The sequence below is a fragment of the Alexandromys fortis genome, unplaced genomic scaffold (genome assembly GCF_014885135.2).
Source record: "Alexandromys fortis isolate MF-2015 unplaced genomic scaffold, M_Fortis_MF-2015_v1.1 scaffold_89, whole genome shotgun sequence".
NCBI classification, from domain to species: Eukaryota; Metazoa; Chordata; class Mammalia; order Rodentia; family Cricetidae; genus Alexandromys; species Alexandromys fortis.
Window position 1 is genome coordinate 7231976 of NW_026067973.1, and position 12759 is coordinate 7244734.

Here is a 12759-nt window from a genome sequence, read left to right on the forward strand (position 1 = left end):
TCAGCGTCAGAATCCACTTACACTGTTCCTTCCAGTCAGCGGAATCATTAAAGGGCAACCGGTGTACAAACTGCCAGGGTTTAGTGTGTGTGTGTGCGCGCGCGCGCGTGCGCGTGTATGTGTTGATTGAAATTAAGAGTTCCATATCAGGAAAGGGTTTCATTTGCCTTTTGCATAGGGTCCCAGGAAATGAGAGCACTGGTAATCGTCATCCTCCAATCTCTTCCCTTATTTCCATATGAAGGGAAGGTATAAGGATGTTGCCTTCCTCTTTCTCCAGTTACTGTTATCTTTGCTAATGCCGACTTTCATTCGAGGTATGGCTGCTGTACTCTTGAACTCACAGCAGATGTGACCACCTGCACAAAATCTATACAGTCTGCCAACATTCTAGTCTGGAAAGGGAAGGAGCTCATGAAGTCCTCCCGCTTCAGAATATACACCATAGCTGGTAAATGAGGAAAAGACTCGTTTTCTTTATAGTCAAGCCATGGTAAAGGTGTGCTAGCTCCTGCAAATGACTCCTCGCACATGTGTCTATAAGAAACACTATTAAGAAACATTGGGTCATTCCAAAAGGAAAAGACCTGAAAGTAGAAGGGGATTAAATTGGGAAGAGGAAGGAGATCAATGGGAGGGGAAGGGTACTGGGGAGGATAATAGGGGGCATATGATCAAAATATTTGCATGTTTAAAAAGTCACAATGAACTTGTGTATAATTAATTAATATATCCTAATAAAACATCTACTATGAGACTGGCAGCTGACACATCAGGTGAAAGAAACACTTTGGAGTCCCACAAATCTGGGTCCAATTCTGAGTCCCAGAGCTCTCTGCCTGCTTCTTCAGCCTCTATCTAATTTCCTTCGAAGGCTGCTGAGCTCTTGCTGATAATGGGCTTATTTTAAAGTAGAGAAATGGGGATATTTATAAAGTCTTTTATTTCAGAGCCCAGTAAATGGCAGCTATGATGATTAGTGTTTAAGACAGGGTCTTGGGTAGTGTTTAGTTCATGATATAGTTGAAGAGGACCTTGAATTCCAGATCCTCCAGCCTCCATCTTCCCAGTGCTGGGAAAGACAGGCATGTGTCACCACATCCAACTATTTATTATTATTATTATTATTATTATTATTATTATTATTATTATTATATGATGATGATCCTGGAGATAAGGGATGAAGTCAGATCAATTGCACCGCCGGTGCCAGTCCTTGACCAGATATTAAATTCCTGTCAGGCTATTTGTAGACCATGCAATTGCTTTTGTGCTTTATGTGATTTTTCTCTTTTCCATCTTCCTTGAGAAATCCAACTTATAACAAAAACCAATTTAATCTGAGGAAAGAGGATTTATCTTTCTCAGAATACAGAGGGGCTTAAGCTTAACCTTGGAGGTTAGGAGTTAGAGTTGTGTGTGTGTGTGTGTGTGTGTGTGTGTGTGTGTGTGTGTTGGGTCACGGGTGGAATGTGTTTTGAGGTCTGAGGAAATTTTGAGTTAGGAAGAGTTCTGCCTAGTGGGGAGAAGGGGGCACTTTGAGCTGTGGATAGCACTGATTCCCTCTCTAGTACACCTCTCACGAGACCCTCTCACCCTCAGGAGCCGCAGCTTGAGGAAGTTATATCAGGCTAGTAAGTGGGTAGCAAATCCTGGCTTTGGTCTTTTTCCTGCCATCTGAAATGAGGCTTTTTGTGAAATGGGGTTTCTGATGACTAAGTCAAACCCTTATTAAGGAAGAGAACGTTTAGGACTGCAGAGCGAAGCAGTTGGAGTAGCTCAGCGCTGGCTGTTAGCGTAAACTTTTAACCGTCGCTGTCCTGGCCCACGAAAGGGAAGAGTGTGACACTAGCTTCGTGTTCAAGTAAGACGGGGAGAGAGCTGAGCTCCCCACAGGTGGGTGAAGACGGGGTGCAGGTGTATAACAGGGTATTATTCGGTGTCGAAAGAAGGAAACCCTGTAATTTGTGGCAGCCCAGATGGAACTGGATGCCATGATGTTACTACATGTTCTTGGACATATCTGGAACCTATTCAGGTTCATCTCCTAGAGCGGTTACCAGAGAGACTGGGAAGGGTCAGGGGGATGTGTGTGGAGAGAAGGGGAGGAGCATGGCTAAACGGTAGGATGGTACCCGTGAATACAACAATGGTTCTCAACCTTCCCAGTGCTGCGGCCTTTTCAATATAGTTCCTCATGTGGTGGGGACCCCCGATCATAAAATTATTGTTGATGCTACTTCGTAACTGTAATTTCGCTACTGTTATGAATTGTAGTGTAAATGCCTGTGTTTTCTGAAGGTCTTAGGTAGCCCCTGTGAAAAAGTCATTTGGCCCCAAAGGGGTCTCGACCCACAGGTTGAGAACCACTGGAGTAGAAGAAAGGACTGAAGGTTTCCTTGCACAGCAGCATCCAGCTCTGGCTGGTAACTGACCGTGCATCCTACATAGTGAAACAAGGGAATGGCCAATGTTGGAGGGGACGGATATGCCAGACGCACCGCTTGATTATAGACTGTACAAGTATATCAAGAGATCACATTGTACTATGAATATGTATAATTACACCATTAAAAACAAAAGACCTCAAACCACAAAGTTTAAGACTGCTGGCCCTCGCGCCTGCCATTCTGCTGCCTCATCCACTCATTGGGAGTAGTTTTTTTCTGAGATACAGAGTTCATGGTTTGACGAGTTTCTGTTGTGTTAGAGACAGTGCTAATGAGGGCGGGAATGGATGATTCCGAGGCCTGCTCTCAGAACATCCCATGCTCTCATGGATGTCTGCATGGAGTTGGTACTTACTGTCTCTGGAGCTTAGAAAGTGGTGCCGTGTGCCAACTGTTCTAACACTCAGAAAAGCTACCACATGCTGAGCCCTCAGGACACTGTCAGGTGCTGTGCCAGGCGCTCTACAGACGTAACCTAATGTCACTCTTGTCATTGCCTATGGTGGGTATTACTGTCCCCATCTCTGTGGGACAAGACTGAGACTCAGAAACCAGGTTTATCTTCTACGATGGACTCTGAGCCTGATCCATAATTCTGAAAACAAGCCCCTGGCCATTCTATCACACCGCCATTCATCCAGAAGGGAGGGGCAGAGATAACAAAACATCAGCAGGGGGTGGGACATATTTTCCAAGAGCATATTTGAGAAACTGTCCTAAGCAGGGCCAGACATGAGTTTCGAAGGGCTTGCTTTCTGCTTTTTCGCCTGTCCAGTCTGCAGACAAAGTTGGCTCACCTACTTCATGTGGCAGACAGGCTGGTGGAGCTCTCCCTTCCCTTGACCTTTGTCCCCTAGTGCGTTCTGTTGGACTCTACTGCTCCCCGACTCCGGAGTCATCTTCCTCGAAACTCCATCTATCGAGCACCTATGCTGTGGTAAGTCCCTGGCAAAGATGAACTGTGACTTTTATGATAACCTTGGCAGGGTTTAAGGAAAGGTAGAGAAACCTTAGCCAAACACACAGTTTGTAGGTGGCAGAGTTGGGCCATGGATCGAGGTAACCTGGGCATACAGCCTAAGTTCTTCACTGAGCATCTTCTTGTCATAGATGAATTACTACTGGTTCCCGGGTGACAGCGGTCTCCAACAGCAGCTCAAGGAAGCTGCAAAGTCAGGACAAGCTACTTCTCGGAGGCTCGTCGTCAGATTATTCCTTCAGCCATCTACTGTGGTGTGTGTGTGTGTATGTGTGCGTGCACATGAATATGTGGTGTTATCTGCGTGTGCATGTATGGAGGCCAGAGGTTGACTTCAGGCATCTTCTCCTGCATGTGAGATACGCATGTGTGTTTGCACACGTGTTCACGTGGGTGTGGGCGCACCTATGTTTGAGAGTGTGCACCCACATGTGGCGGCCTGAGCTTGTGGCGGCCTGAGCTTGGTTTTGGGAGCCGTCCTCCATTCTTCTTCCACCTTATCCACTGAGGCAGGAGCTCTTAAGCAAACCCAAAACCCAGAGCTCAAAATACAGCTAGTCCTCATAGTCAGTTTGCTCTAAGAATCTCTGAGTTTGGACCTCTGAAGATTGAATTAAGGGCTGATAGCCACATTTGATTCCTGACATTTGTAAGAAGTTTAGGACACAGGAACTCTGGTCCGTATGCTTGTGTAGTGAGCTCATTAGCATTGAACCATCTCCTCAGCAGGTCATCATCATCATCATCATCATCATCATCATCATCATCATTATTATTTTGAGACAGAATCTCTTGCTGAACCTGGCTGGCTGGTGAGCCCCAGCAACCTGTGTATCTCTGCCCTTCTCTCCCTGGCCCCAGCACTGAGGTTATTGATGGATGCCACCACTCCTGGATTTTACTTGAGTGGGCAGAATGCAAACTGAAGTCCTCATGCATACCAGAAACCATGTTCCCTGCTGAGCCACCAAGCTATCTATCTCCCTAGCCCCCAGGAGACACCAAGGCATCACCCTATGCTGCAAGAACCATCAAGCCATCTCCCTAGTCTCCAGGGGACACCAAGCCATCTCCCTAGCCCTCAGAGACTATTTTAAATACTAAATAACATGATAAGAACATTTGAAAATGAATAACCAAAATAAAGAGGGTGAAAGAAGAAGACAATTTTTTAAAAAAGGTTTTAGAAATGAAATACCGAGGTGTAGTTCAGAGGAGGAACTAGGCAGAACCAGTCAAAAGGTCTGATACCCAGTACTGGGGATTGTGGTTCACAAAATTTTACTGTTGGGGACCTTTGTCATAGAAACACATTGCAAGCTGGGCAGTGGTGGCGCATGTCTTTAATCCCAGCACTTGGGAGGCAGAGGCAGGCGGATCTCTGTGAGTTCGAGGTCTACAAGAGCTAGTTCCAGGACAGGCTCCAAAGCTACAGAGAAACCTTGTCTCAAAAAAAGAAAGAAAGAAAGAAAGAAAGAAAGAAAGAAAGAAAGAAAGAAAGAAAAAAAAGAAACACATTGCAATGATTCTTGTCACAGAAGAGTAACTATGTACAATGATGTGTGTGTGTGTATTCATCTATGTATATGTTAAGATGCATCACTATGGTAACCAGTTCACTATCTACATGTTATTTCATAACATCACATTATAAATCTCAAATATACAAAATAAAATTTATTTAGAAATGAATACTGAGCCTGGGGAGATTCCTTAATTGGTAAAGTGCTTGCCCTGAAACCAGTAGGCCTTGAATCTGATCCCACAGACCTCAGGAAAACACTGGGCATAATGATAGGAGTTTGCAATCCCAGAGGAAAGGCAGTGAAGACAGACGCTTGTCTGGGGCACCCTGGAGGTCAGTCTTGCACAACTGGTGAGTTCCAGTCTAGTAGGAACAGTCCCAAGGAGTTCCTAAACCACATTTGAGCTTGCTCTCTACACACACGTGGGCACACAGATGTGCATACCCCGCCCTCGCCACAAACATGTATAATATACCTGCACACACATAGAGATCAATAGAAATAAAAATGAATGCTGAGATGAGAGGTGACTTAGAGAAATGGTTCAACTCTAATTACTGACAGGGGCACCAAGGCTCAGGAAGGAGGATGGGATAAACCCCAAACCACTTTAACTGACTGCAGTGAGGGTCTTAAAGAGACTACACTAAGCCAGCAGCAGACTGTTTCTGGGGGCAAATGAAATGTCTTGACTATGTTTTCCACTTTCGGGGCAGTCAAGGAAACTTTTGAGATGACATAATATACGGTTTCCAGTTGCGTATTCCCCCCCTCCCCGCTAGGATTTCGTAGGAAATCCAGATGCAAATTACAGATCTGGATGTCACAGGTTTATATTCAGTGGTAAACGGAGCATGCATGTGATTGGCAGAGCCCAGCAGCGGCTGGGCAGGGAGCTGAAGAGACCTCCCACCCCACCACAGCCTCAGTGCAAAGACAGTCCCCAGCAGGGCGCTTGCCAGGGGACAGCTGTCCTGCAGTTAGCGTTTTCACACCTCTCGGAGAAGAGCAAACATTTGCAATGACTCCAGGCCATAAAGATGCTAGATCTAGATGGTACCCATTTACCTTCTGTTCAGAGCTTCCTTCACTTTGACCCTCTGCCAGGCTCCGTTACACTACTCACGATGTTTTCACCAGAAAAATGATTAGGACAAATTATTAACCCAGAACCCCAGCTGCCAATATGGTCATTTCCCCAATGCCCTAGACCGAGACTTCAGCAGCAAATTAAAGTAGAAGGACTTAGGACCGGGTAGACAAAGAGCAGAGGTGTAATCACTGATGGTTGAGAAGCAGAATCACACCCTGTGAAAGTAAGTTTGGCTTTGCGTTGATTTTATGCATCAGTCAAGACGGCATAGCTCAAATATTCCCTACGTGGAACAGCTCTTGGCATTTCCTTCAGTTAAAGGCTCTCAAAAGCGGAGCCAGATATTTCTATTTATTTTTTTCCTCATGTTTATGTAAAATATTAACTCAAGCCTTTGCATCTGCGTGGCTATTGTCACTAAGTGCAGCGTTTCCGTGGGCGTGCTCAGAGTGAGAGCCGTCACCATCTCCACCAATGTGTGGGCAAGATTCACTACCAGACTGTGCTTCCAGGCCCTTCTTATTCTCCCACATACGACAAGGTACTCCCCTACCCTCCCACACAATTGAAATTCCAAACAGCTTTTCGTTCTCCCCTCGTGCCAGCTGCTGTATAGTTAGTGATTCTAGATGAATCTTTATGATTGCATAAGAAAAACTTTATTAGTGAGCTGAACAGTCTGTGAATCATTGAATTTCAAAACGGAAGAGAAAAATGGTGGCAATTAGGTCTATTGATTTTTTCTTTCTTTTTCTATAGATAACAGAGCTTATTGAATTTTATGATGCTATCTTTAAAAAGTTAAATGATTAAATGATTAGCTTTGAGGAATTCAATTGTTGCAGAAAATTTCATCGGTCAGAAATCTAATTATTATTATTATTATTATTTTTTTGGCACCAGGTGTTAGCAAGTGGTATCTATTTATTCTGGCAGAAATCCAGTGATGTAGTGAAGAGTGATAAGAAAAAAAAAACTGAAGAAAATTCACAATTTAAAAGCACATAGACCCAGCAGTTGCAAGTCATAGTATAATAGATAAAATAGACGGAGGAGATTCTGTGAAAATCTTGCTTGATAAAAGATTTTTGTTTTATGATATTTTCCAAAACTTGACTGCAAAATTATGAAAGTTGAGAAAATTTTTGGCACAGATAGAAAACCACAGTTGTGCCACCTTACTCAGAGGGTGGTCCAAGGACCCAGGTGGTGGCAAGGGCATCTAACCATCTGGAAGGAGGTCGGATGAGGGGGACCTAACGAGTTTCCTAAGACAACTGTAACCTATCACAGTGAGCATCTGGATGCGCTGTTGTGGTTCTAAAGGCCAGGCATCCCAAACCCGGCTCTTGGCAAGGTTGTCCTGGCTACGGTGCTCACTGAGGAACCTATCTTCAACCCGCTTTGCTGAAGGGGGCACTTTACCTTTTCCTTCTGCATCTTCGCTGTGTCTCCATCCCAAACCTCCCGTAGAAAGACACATTTGATTGCGTTAAGTGCCCGCCCAGGTAAACTCCTCTCAAGATACTTAATCTTGCATCTGCCCACTGGTCCCAGAGGATTGACTTAGGATCTTTGGGAATTCAGTTTTGGGTTGGGACCATTCATCATTGACTGTTAGCCGTTCTGCCAGCTGAAGATTGTAAGCATGCCTCATGAGTAGCGTCCTTGTTATAAACCCATCTGAGGCTGAAGACTCACTGTGTCCTTACGTATCAGTATGGAGAAAAGGAGGAGGTCTCAGCACTGCTCATGAAATCAGAGCCCTGCGAGTGAGGGTCTGCTGGCTGTAGGGTGCTCCCCAATTTTTGCTCTTCGAGTCACATTCACAGCAGGGATAGAAATAGGTCTTCAGAGTGAGCGGTGACTGATGGGAACACCTTTCTAGACAGATTTCTCAGCATTCTTAAACAGTAAGCAGACTGGAAGGTCAATTCAGAGATGCTTAAAGTTCAAACGAGTTCACATATGAGTTCCATGATTAATCATGGAAGCTTACACATCACTAAAGGGGGAAAGACGATGCTAGTGCTGAGATGATACAGTGAGGACAGAGAGTTGAGGTCCATTTGTACACCTACAATGGCCTGCCAAGACCATGGCTGCACGTGACCCACTTTTCTGTTACCAGTTTTTTTTTCTATCTGATATTTATTCTCTCTTATATTCTCTCTCTCTCTCTCTCCTTATTTTCATGTATCAAAGGTTGTTCTACTTTAGTCCAGTCTGAGCTGTCTTTTTAAATATGGAATTAAGACTCAACAAATCTACTTTTTGCAAACTCTGCACTTTATAAAAAATAAAGTTTATGTGTCTGTGTCCACGTGAGGGTGTCTGTATCTGTGTGAAGGTGTCTGTGTCCGTGTCTGTGTGAGGGTGTCCATGTCTCTGTGTGTGTGAGAGTGTCCATGTGTGTGTGTGTGTGTGTGAGGGTGTCCGTGTCTGTGTATGTGTGTGTGTGTGTGTGTGTGTGAGAATGTCTATGTCTGTGTATGTGTGAGGATGTCTATGTCTGTGTCTGTGTGAGGCTGTCCATGTCTGCGTGAGGGTGTCCATGTAGACCAAAGGAGGGTGAAAAGTCCCTTGGAGCTGGAGATTCAGGCAATTGTGAGCCCCTTGACTCAGATGCTGGAAACCTAACTCAGGTCCTCTGAGCCATCTCTCCAGTGTACCAGTTCTTTCCTTTATCTTGTTTTCATCATATTTATCTGTAAAATGGGAAACTGTAAATGCAAATCTCAGAGGATAATGTGCCCATGGAATGAGATAATACACAGAAAATATACTTTAATCTATCCTCACATAAATATAGCTATTTTCATATTGCTTGTGTGGTCATAAGCATTCAGCTTAGTGTTTGGCTATATGAATGTACACTTTTTATGTGTAGGTATTGATCAAGGTTTGTGCTTGAACTTTTATTTGCTACACTCTCCCCATTGTCCTCCTCGCCCCATTTTACAAATGGTTTTTGTTTTACTTCTGGAATTTTCTGTGTATTGCTATTCATCTGCTATTGCTCATATGACCCTGGAAATAGAATGTGCTACTCCTTCGTGTTATGTAAATAACAGTCCATAAATGCCAGCCCTCCTCCTTATTAAGGTACCTGGTGTAATAGAAAGAACGTGAGTAGAGAGAGAACCTTTGTCTGCCAGGGACCATATGTGTATGTGACCCTGGAAAAGTCTCTGAATGCAACAACAACAACAAAAAAATGAAGCAACCGAAATGATCATTATGGGTTCTCATGATGTACAAATGCCTGACTGTTCATCACCCCAAAGCATGTGAGTTTTCCAGCAACGTTTCCAGAGCCGTGTGATCTAATTAGCTTACTACTTCAGCTAGGGACAGTAGAAATGGGGTATACCTGGACTTTTCCACATCTCCCAGTCACTGCTTGAGAAAGGCTCAGGGCTTGAGGATACAATGCAGGCCGTTTATATACATTGTATTCTATATCCAACAGATGCGATTTATAATAAGTCCTCTCTGAAATTCTCAGTAGGTTTTTTTTTTTGTATGTTTTTTGTTTGTTTGTTTTTGGATTTTCGAGAAAGGTTTCTCTTTAGGTTTTGGAGCCTGTCCTGGAACTAGCTCTTGTAAACCAGTCTGGCCTCGAACTCACAGAGAGCCGCCTGCCTCTGCCTCCCAAGTGCTGGAATTAAAGTCGTGCGCCACTACTGCCTGGCCTCCCAGAAGGTGTTTTGAGCTTCAGTCCTATCTGTCAATCACATCTGTACTTACAGCTCTGCTCTGTGCCTAATAAGCTGTGCTCAGGTCTCAAAAATGGACCAGAGAATGGCAATGGTGTTAGGCTAGCATGAAAAATTAATTCCTTGCATTCTACTAATATAATAGCCTGAATGCTGGGCATGTGTAGGTAACAAGGAGTAAATGGAGCAGTCACATCTAGCATCTAGCATGGGGCACACAGGGGAAGTACTTCCTCCAGAACACCTGCTGGCATTGTGGGTACCACCCTCCATATTGCTCCAATAGCAACTCCTATGATGTAAGTGCTCAGCTTCAGAATCAACTTCTGTATCAAGAACACCTTTTAATGCACATCCCTGCTACCCTTCTCTTCAAACAGCCTCTTCCCTTTGAGTTCGACACTCAGAACAGCTTATAAGAGAAATCTGAGCAGCTGGGCTCCTTGTCTGATCCCCATTCAGTATTTCTCAGGGTGCTTGCTCAGAAGCATCTGGAGGGTGTGTTAAAAATATCATTACCAGACTGAGAGGGAAACCAGAGAGAGTGGGGTGGGGGTGTTTCTGAATCTACTCAAAAGGAACCATTTCTGTGCACAAATGAGGGGATTGCTCAGTCACAGCTTCAAACAAGAGAACACTGAATTTTGAAACCTAATAAAAAAGTCCCAGGAAAACATCAAATTAAGTAGAGAAGAGGCACATATAAGGACACTACAGGCAGAAAATGAGCTGTGTATCTGTACAGCGTGCATTAGGGCAGATTTCACACCTTTTGGTATCATCAATATCTACATACAGCTAAGAAGGCAGAGTTACAGACTTGATGTCAATAATCAAGTCCCCGGATACTATGACATGGGTGTCCTCAAAGAGGAAAGATTGCCCTTGCAGGGAGGAATAAAAATGTCAAAGTATTTCTGAAGCATGTCCTAGGTAAAGCATGTCCTCTCTCTTGAGGACAGTCAGAAGCAGGAGGCAGAAGAGCTGGTGAGGTCAGGTAAAGGAGGAGAGGAGAGGGGGAACTTTAACAGAGGCTTCAGACCTGCAGGCCCTCAGGTGGAATCGAATCAGCACTTACGTTGAGTCTGGAGTTACTTGTCTGTCTGGACCGCTTCTCTGCCAGGAGGTCTTTGACGGTGTGCTTCACTCTCACGCCCTGGTACACGCGCTTGCTGTAGTCCCCGGAGACTGAAGCAAATGGAAAAGTCACCATCAGCTATAGATGGGGCCAGCAGGTCACTTGCCAAACGTTGAAGCTCATGATGCTGCTTTCTCATTAGAAGGAGGAAAATTCTCGAATTTGAGATGGATTCAAATGAGTCCTATTTCCTGCTGCTTGATGAAAATTTACCCACTCTCCGTGTAGATGGAAGAGACACGCCTCTATCTCCTACACAGTGGCTCTTCAAAGTGACTTCTTATTTCCCCTCCAGTTTGTCAAAATTTGTTCTAATAAGATTTACAATTTATACTTTGGTCACAAGATCAAGGGTTGGATGAACTTGGAATAATGCCTCTTACTACACAGGAAGAAGTTAAATTTGCATGACCCAGGTTACTAAGAGACTGCATTCCGACCCCATTCTGTCAGTATGGGAATGTGTGGCAGAAAGTCAAAGCTGGTTGTTCGGGGATTATGTTCCTAACAAGAAAGTCATCGGGGTTCTATTTACCTCATTAAATGTGTTTTATCTTTGAAAATCTGATGACTGGATTTAAGGAATTGCTGCTAAAATCTATGTCAATGGAGGCTGGGAGAGGCTCAGGTGGTAAAGTGTTTGCTGTGTTTGGTGGGGGGCAGGGCTCCAGAAAAAGCCGGTATGGAGGTACACGCCTGTGATCTCAGCAATGGGGAAGCAGAGACAGGAAGATCCTTTGGACTTTCTGCTCTAGCTGAGTCAGAAAGCTCCAGGGTCAGTGAGAGCCTGCTTTAAAAAACAATGTAGAAAATGATGGAGAAAGATATTCCATGGTGGGCTCTGGCTTCCACCCCCCCACCCTCAAAATAAAACTATACCAAAGATTAAGAAGAGTTATTGGTTTAGTTAACATGGTGTTGAGTACTTACTCTGTGTAGTTGTTGAAGATACTATAGTACTTGCCAATTTGCACAGATTATTTAATTTAATCCATTTATATAAGAGCAAACTGGGCTACGTTATTTTCCAAATCCTCTACTGATAGCAATATAGATGCATTTTAAACTCAGGTCAGTTTGTAGCTCTGGCAACTAGGACAAAACCTTTGCCAATAAGTGGCAGATGGGTGGATTTATAGAAAAACGTCTCCCCAAGGCTCTGCAGTTGGCCAGCACTGTCTTCAGCGATTGTGAGATTGGTGAATTCAGATAGTCAAGTAATTACTGCAGAATCTCCTGCTTGGACCATTTTGAAGGTGTGTTCAAGCACTGAGTTAGTGGCTGAATTAGACACAGTTTAAAATATTCTTAAGCTTGAAATTGCTGCGGTAGGTCGGGTGGCTGTGATCCACTTCAGTTGAAGTGTTGCTGGCTTCCAAGCAAATTCATGTGGTACAGACTGGGTATCTGTGCAAATGACAGAATGTACTCATGTATACGTGTCTGAGGTACATGGAAGGCTCTAATCTGCTTGGATTTGTAAAAAGTCTAGAGTATAGCTAACACACAAACCAATTGGTATTACATTATCACATAAAGAATGGAATGAAGGAGAGAGGAGAGAGAGAGAGACAGAGACAGAGACAGAGAGAACTGTTATAGGCAAAGTAATGGGTAGGGGAGGTTGCTGGTTTATCATCAGGAGTTGCTTTGCCACACACTAGTTACTGTTGTGGAAAATGATGATCCTTCAGCCCTGTTTTCTTCATGTGTGAAATGATTATAATTTCTTCTTAGCTGTCTTCAGGGATTTATAAGGGAAAATAACATATATATATATATATATATATATATATATATATATCTGAAAACTCTTTGAAACTACTTAGTTTTCATAAAAACACCTGTATGCAG

General features: G+C 43.9%; 1 protein-coding gene across 1 annotated transcript in view; it reads right to left on the minus strand.

The window, feature by feature from the left end:
• The window catches only part of Pou2af2 (POU class 2 homeobox associating factor 2), a 100041-nt gene that overhangs the window by 16597 nt on the left and 70685 nt on the right, over positions 1 to 12759 (minus strand). The window contains exon 2 of the mRNA XM_050156209.1: positions 10846 to 10955. Coding sequence (XP_050012166.1) covers positions 10846 to 10955 — 110 coding nt within the window. The remainder of the gene's footprint in view (positions 1 to 10845; positions 10956 to 12759) is intronic.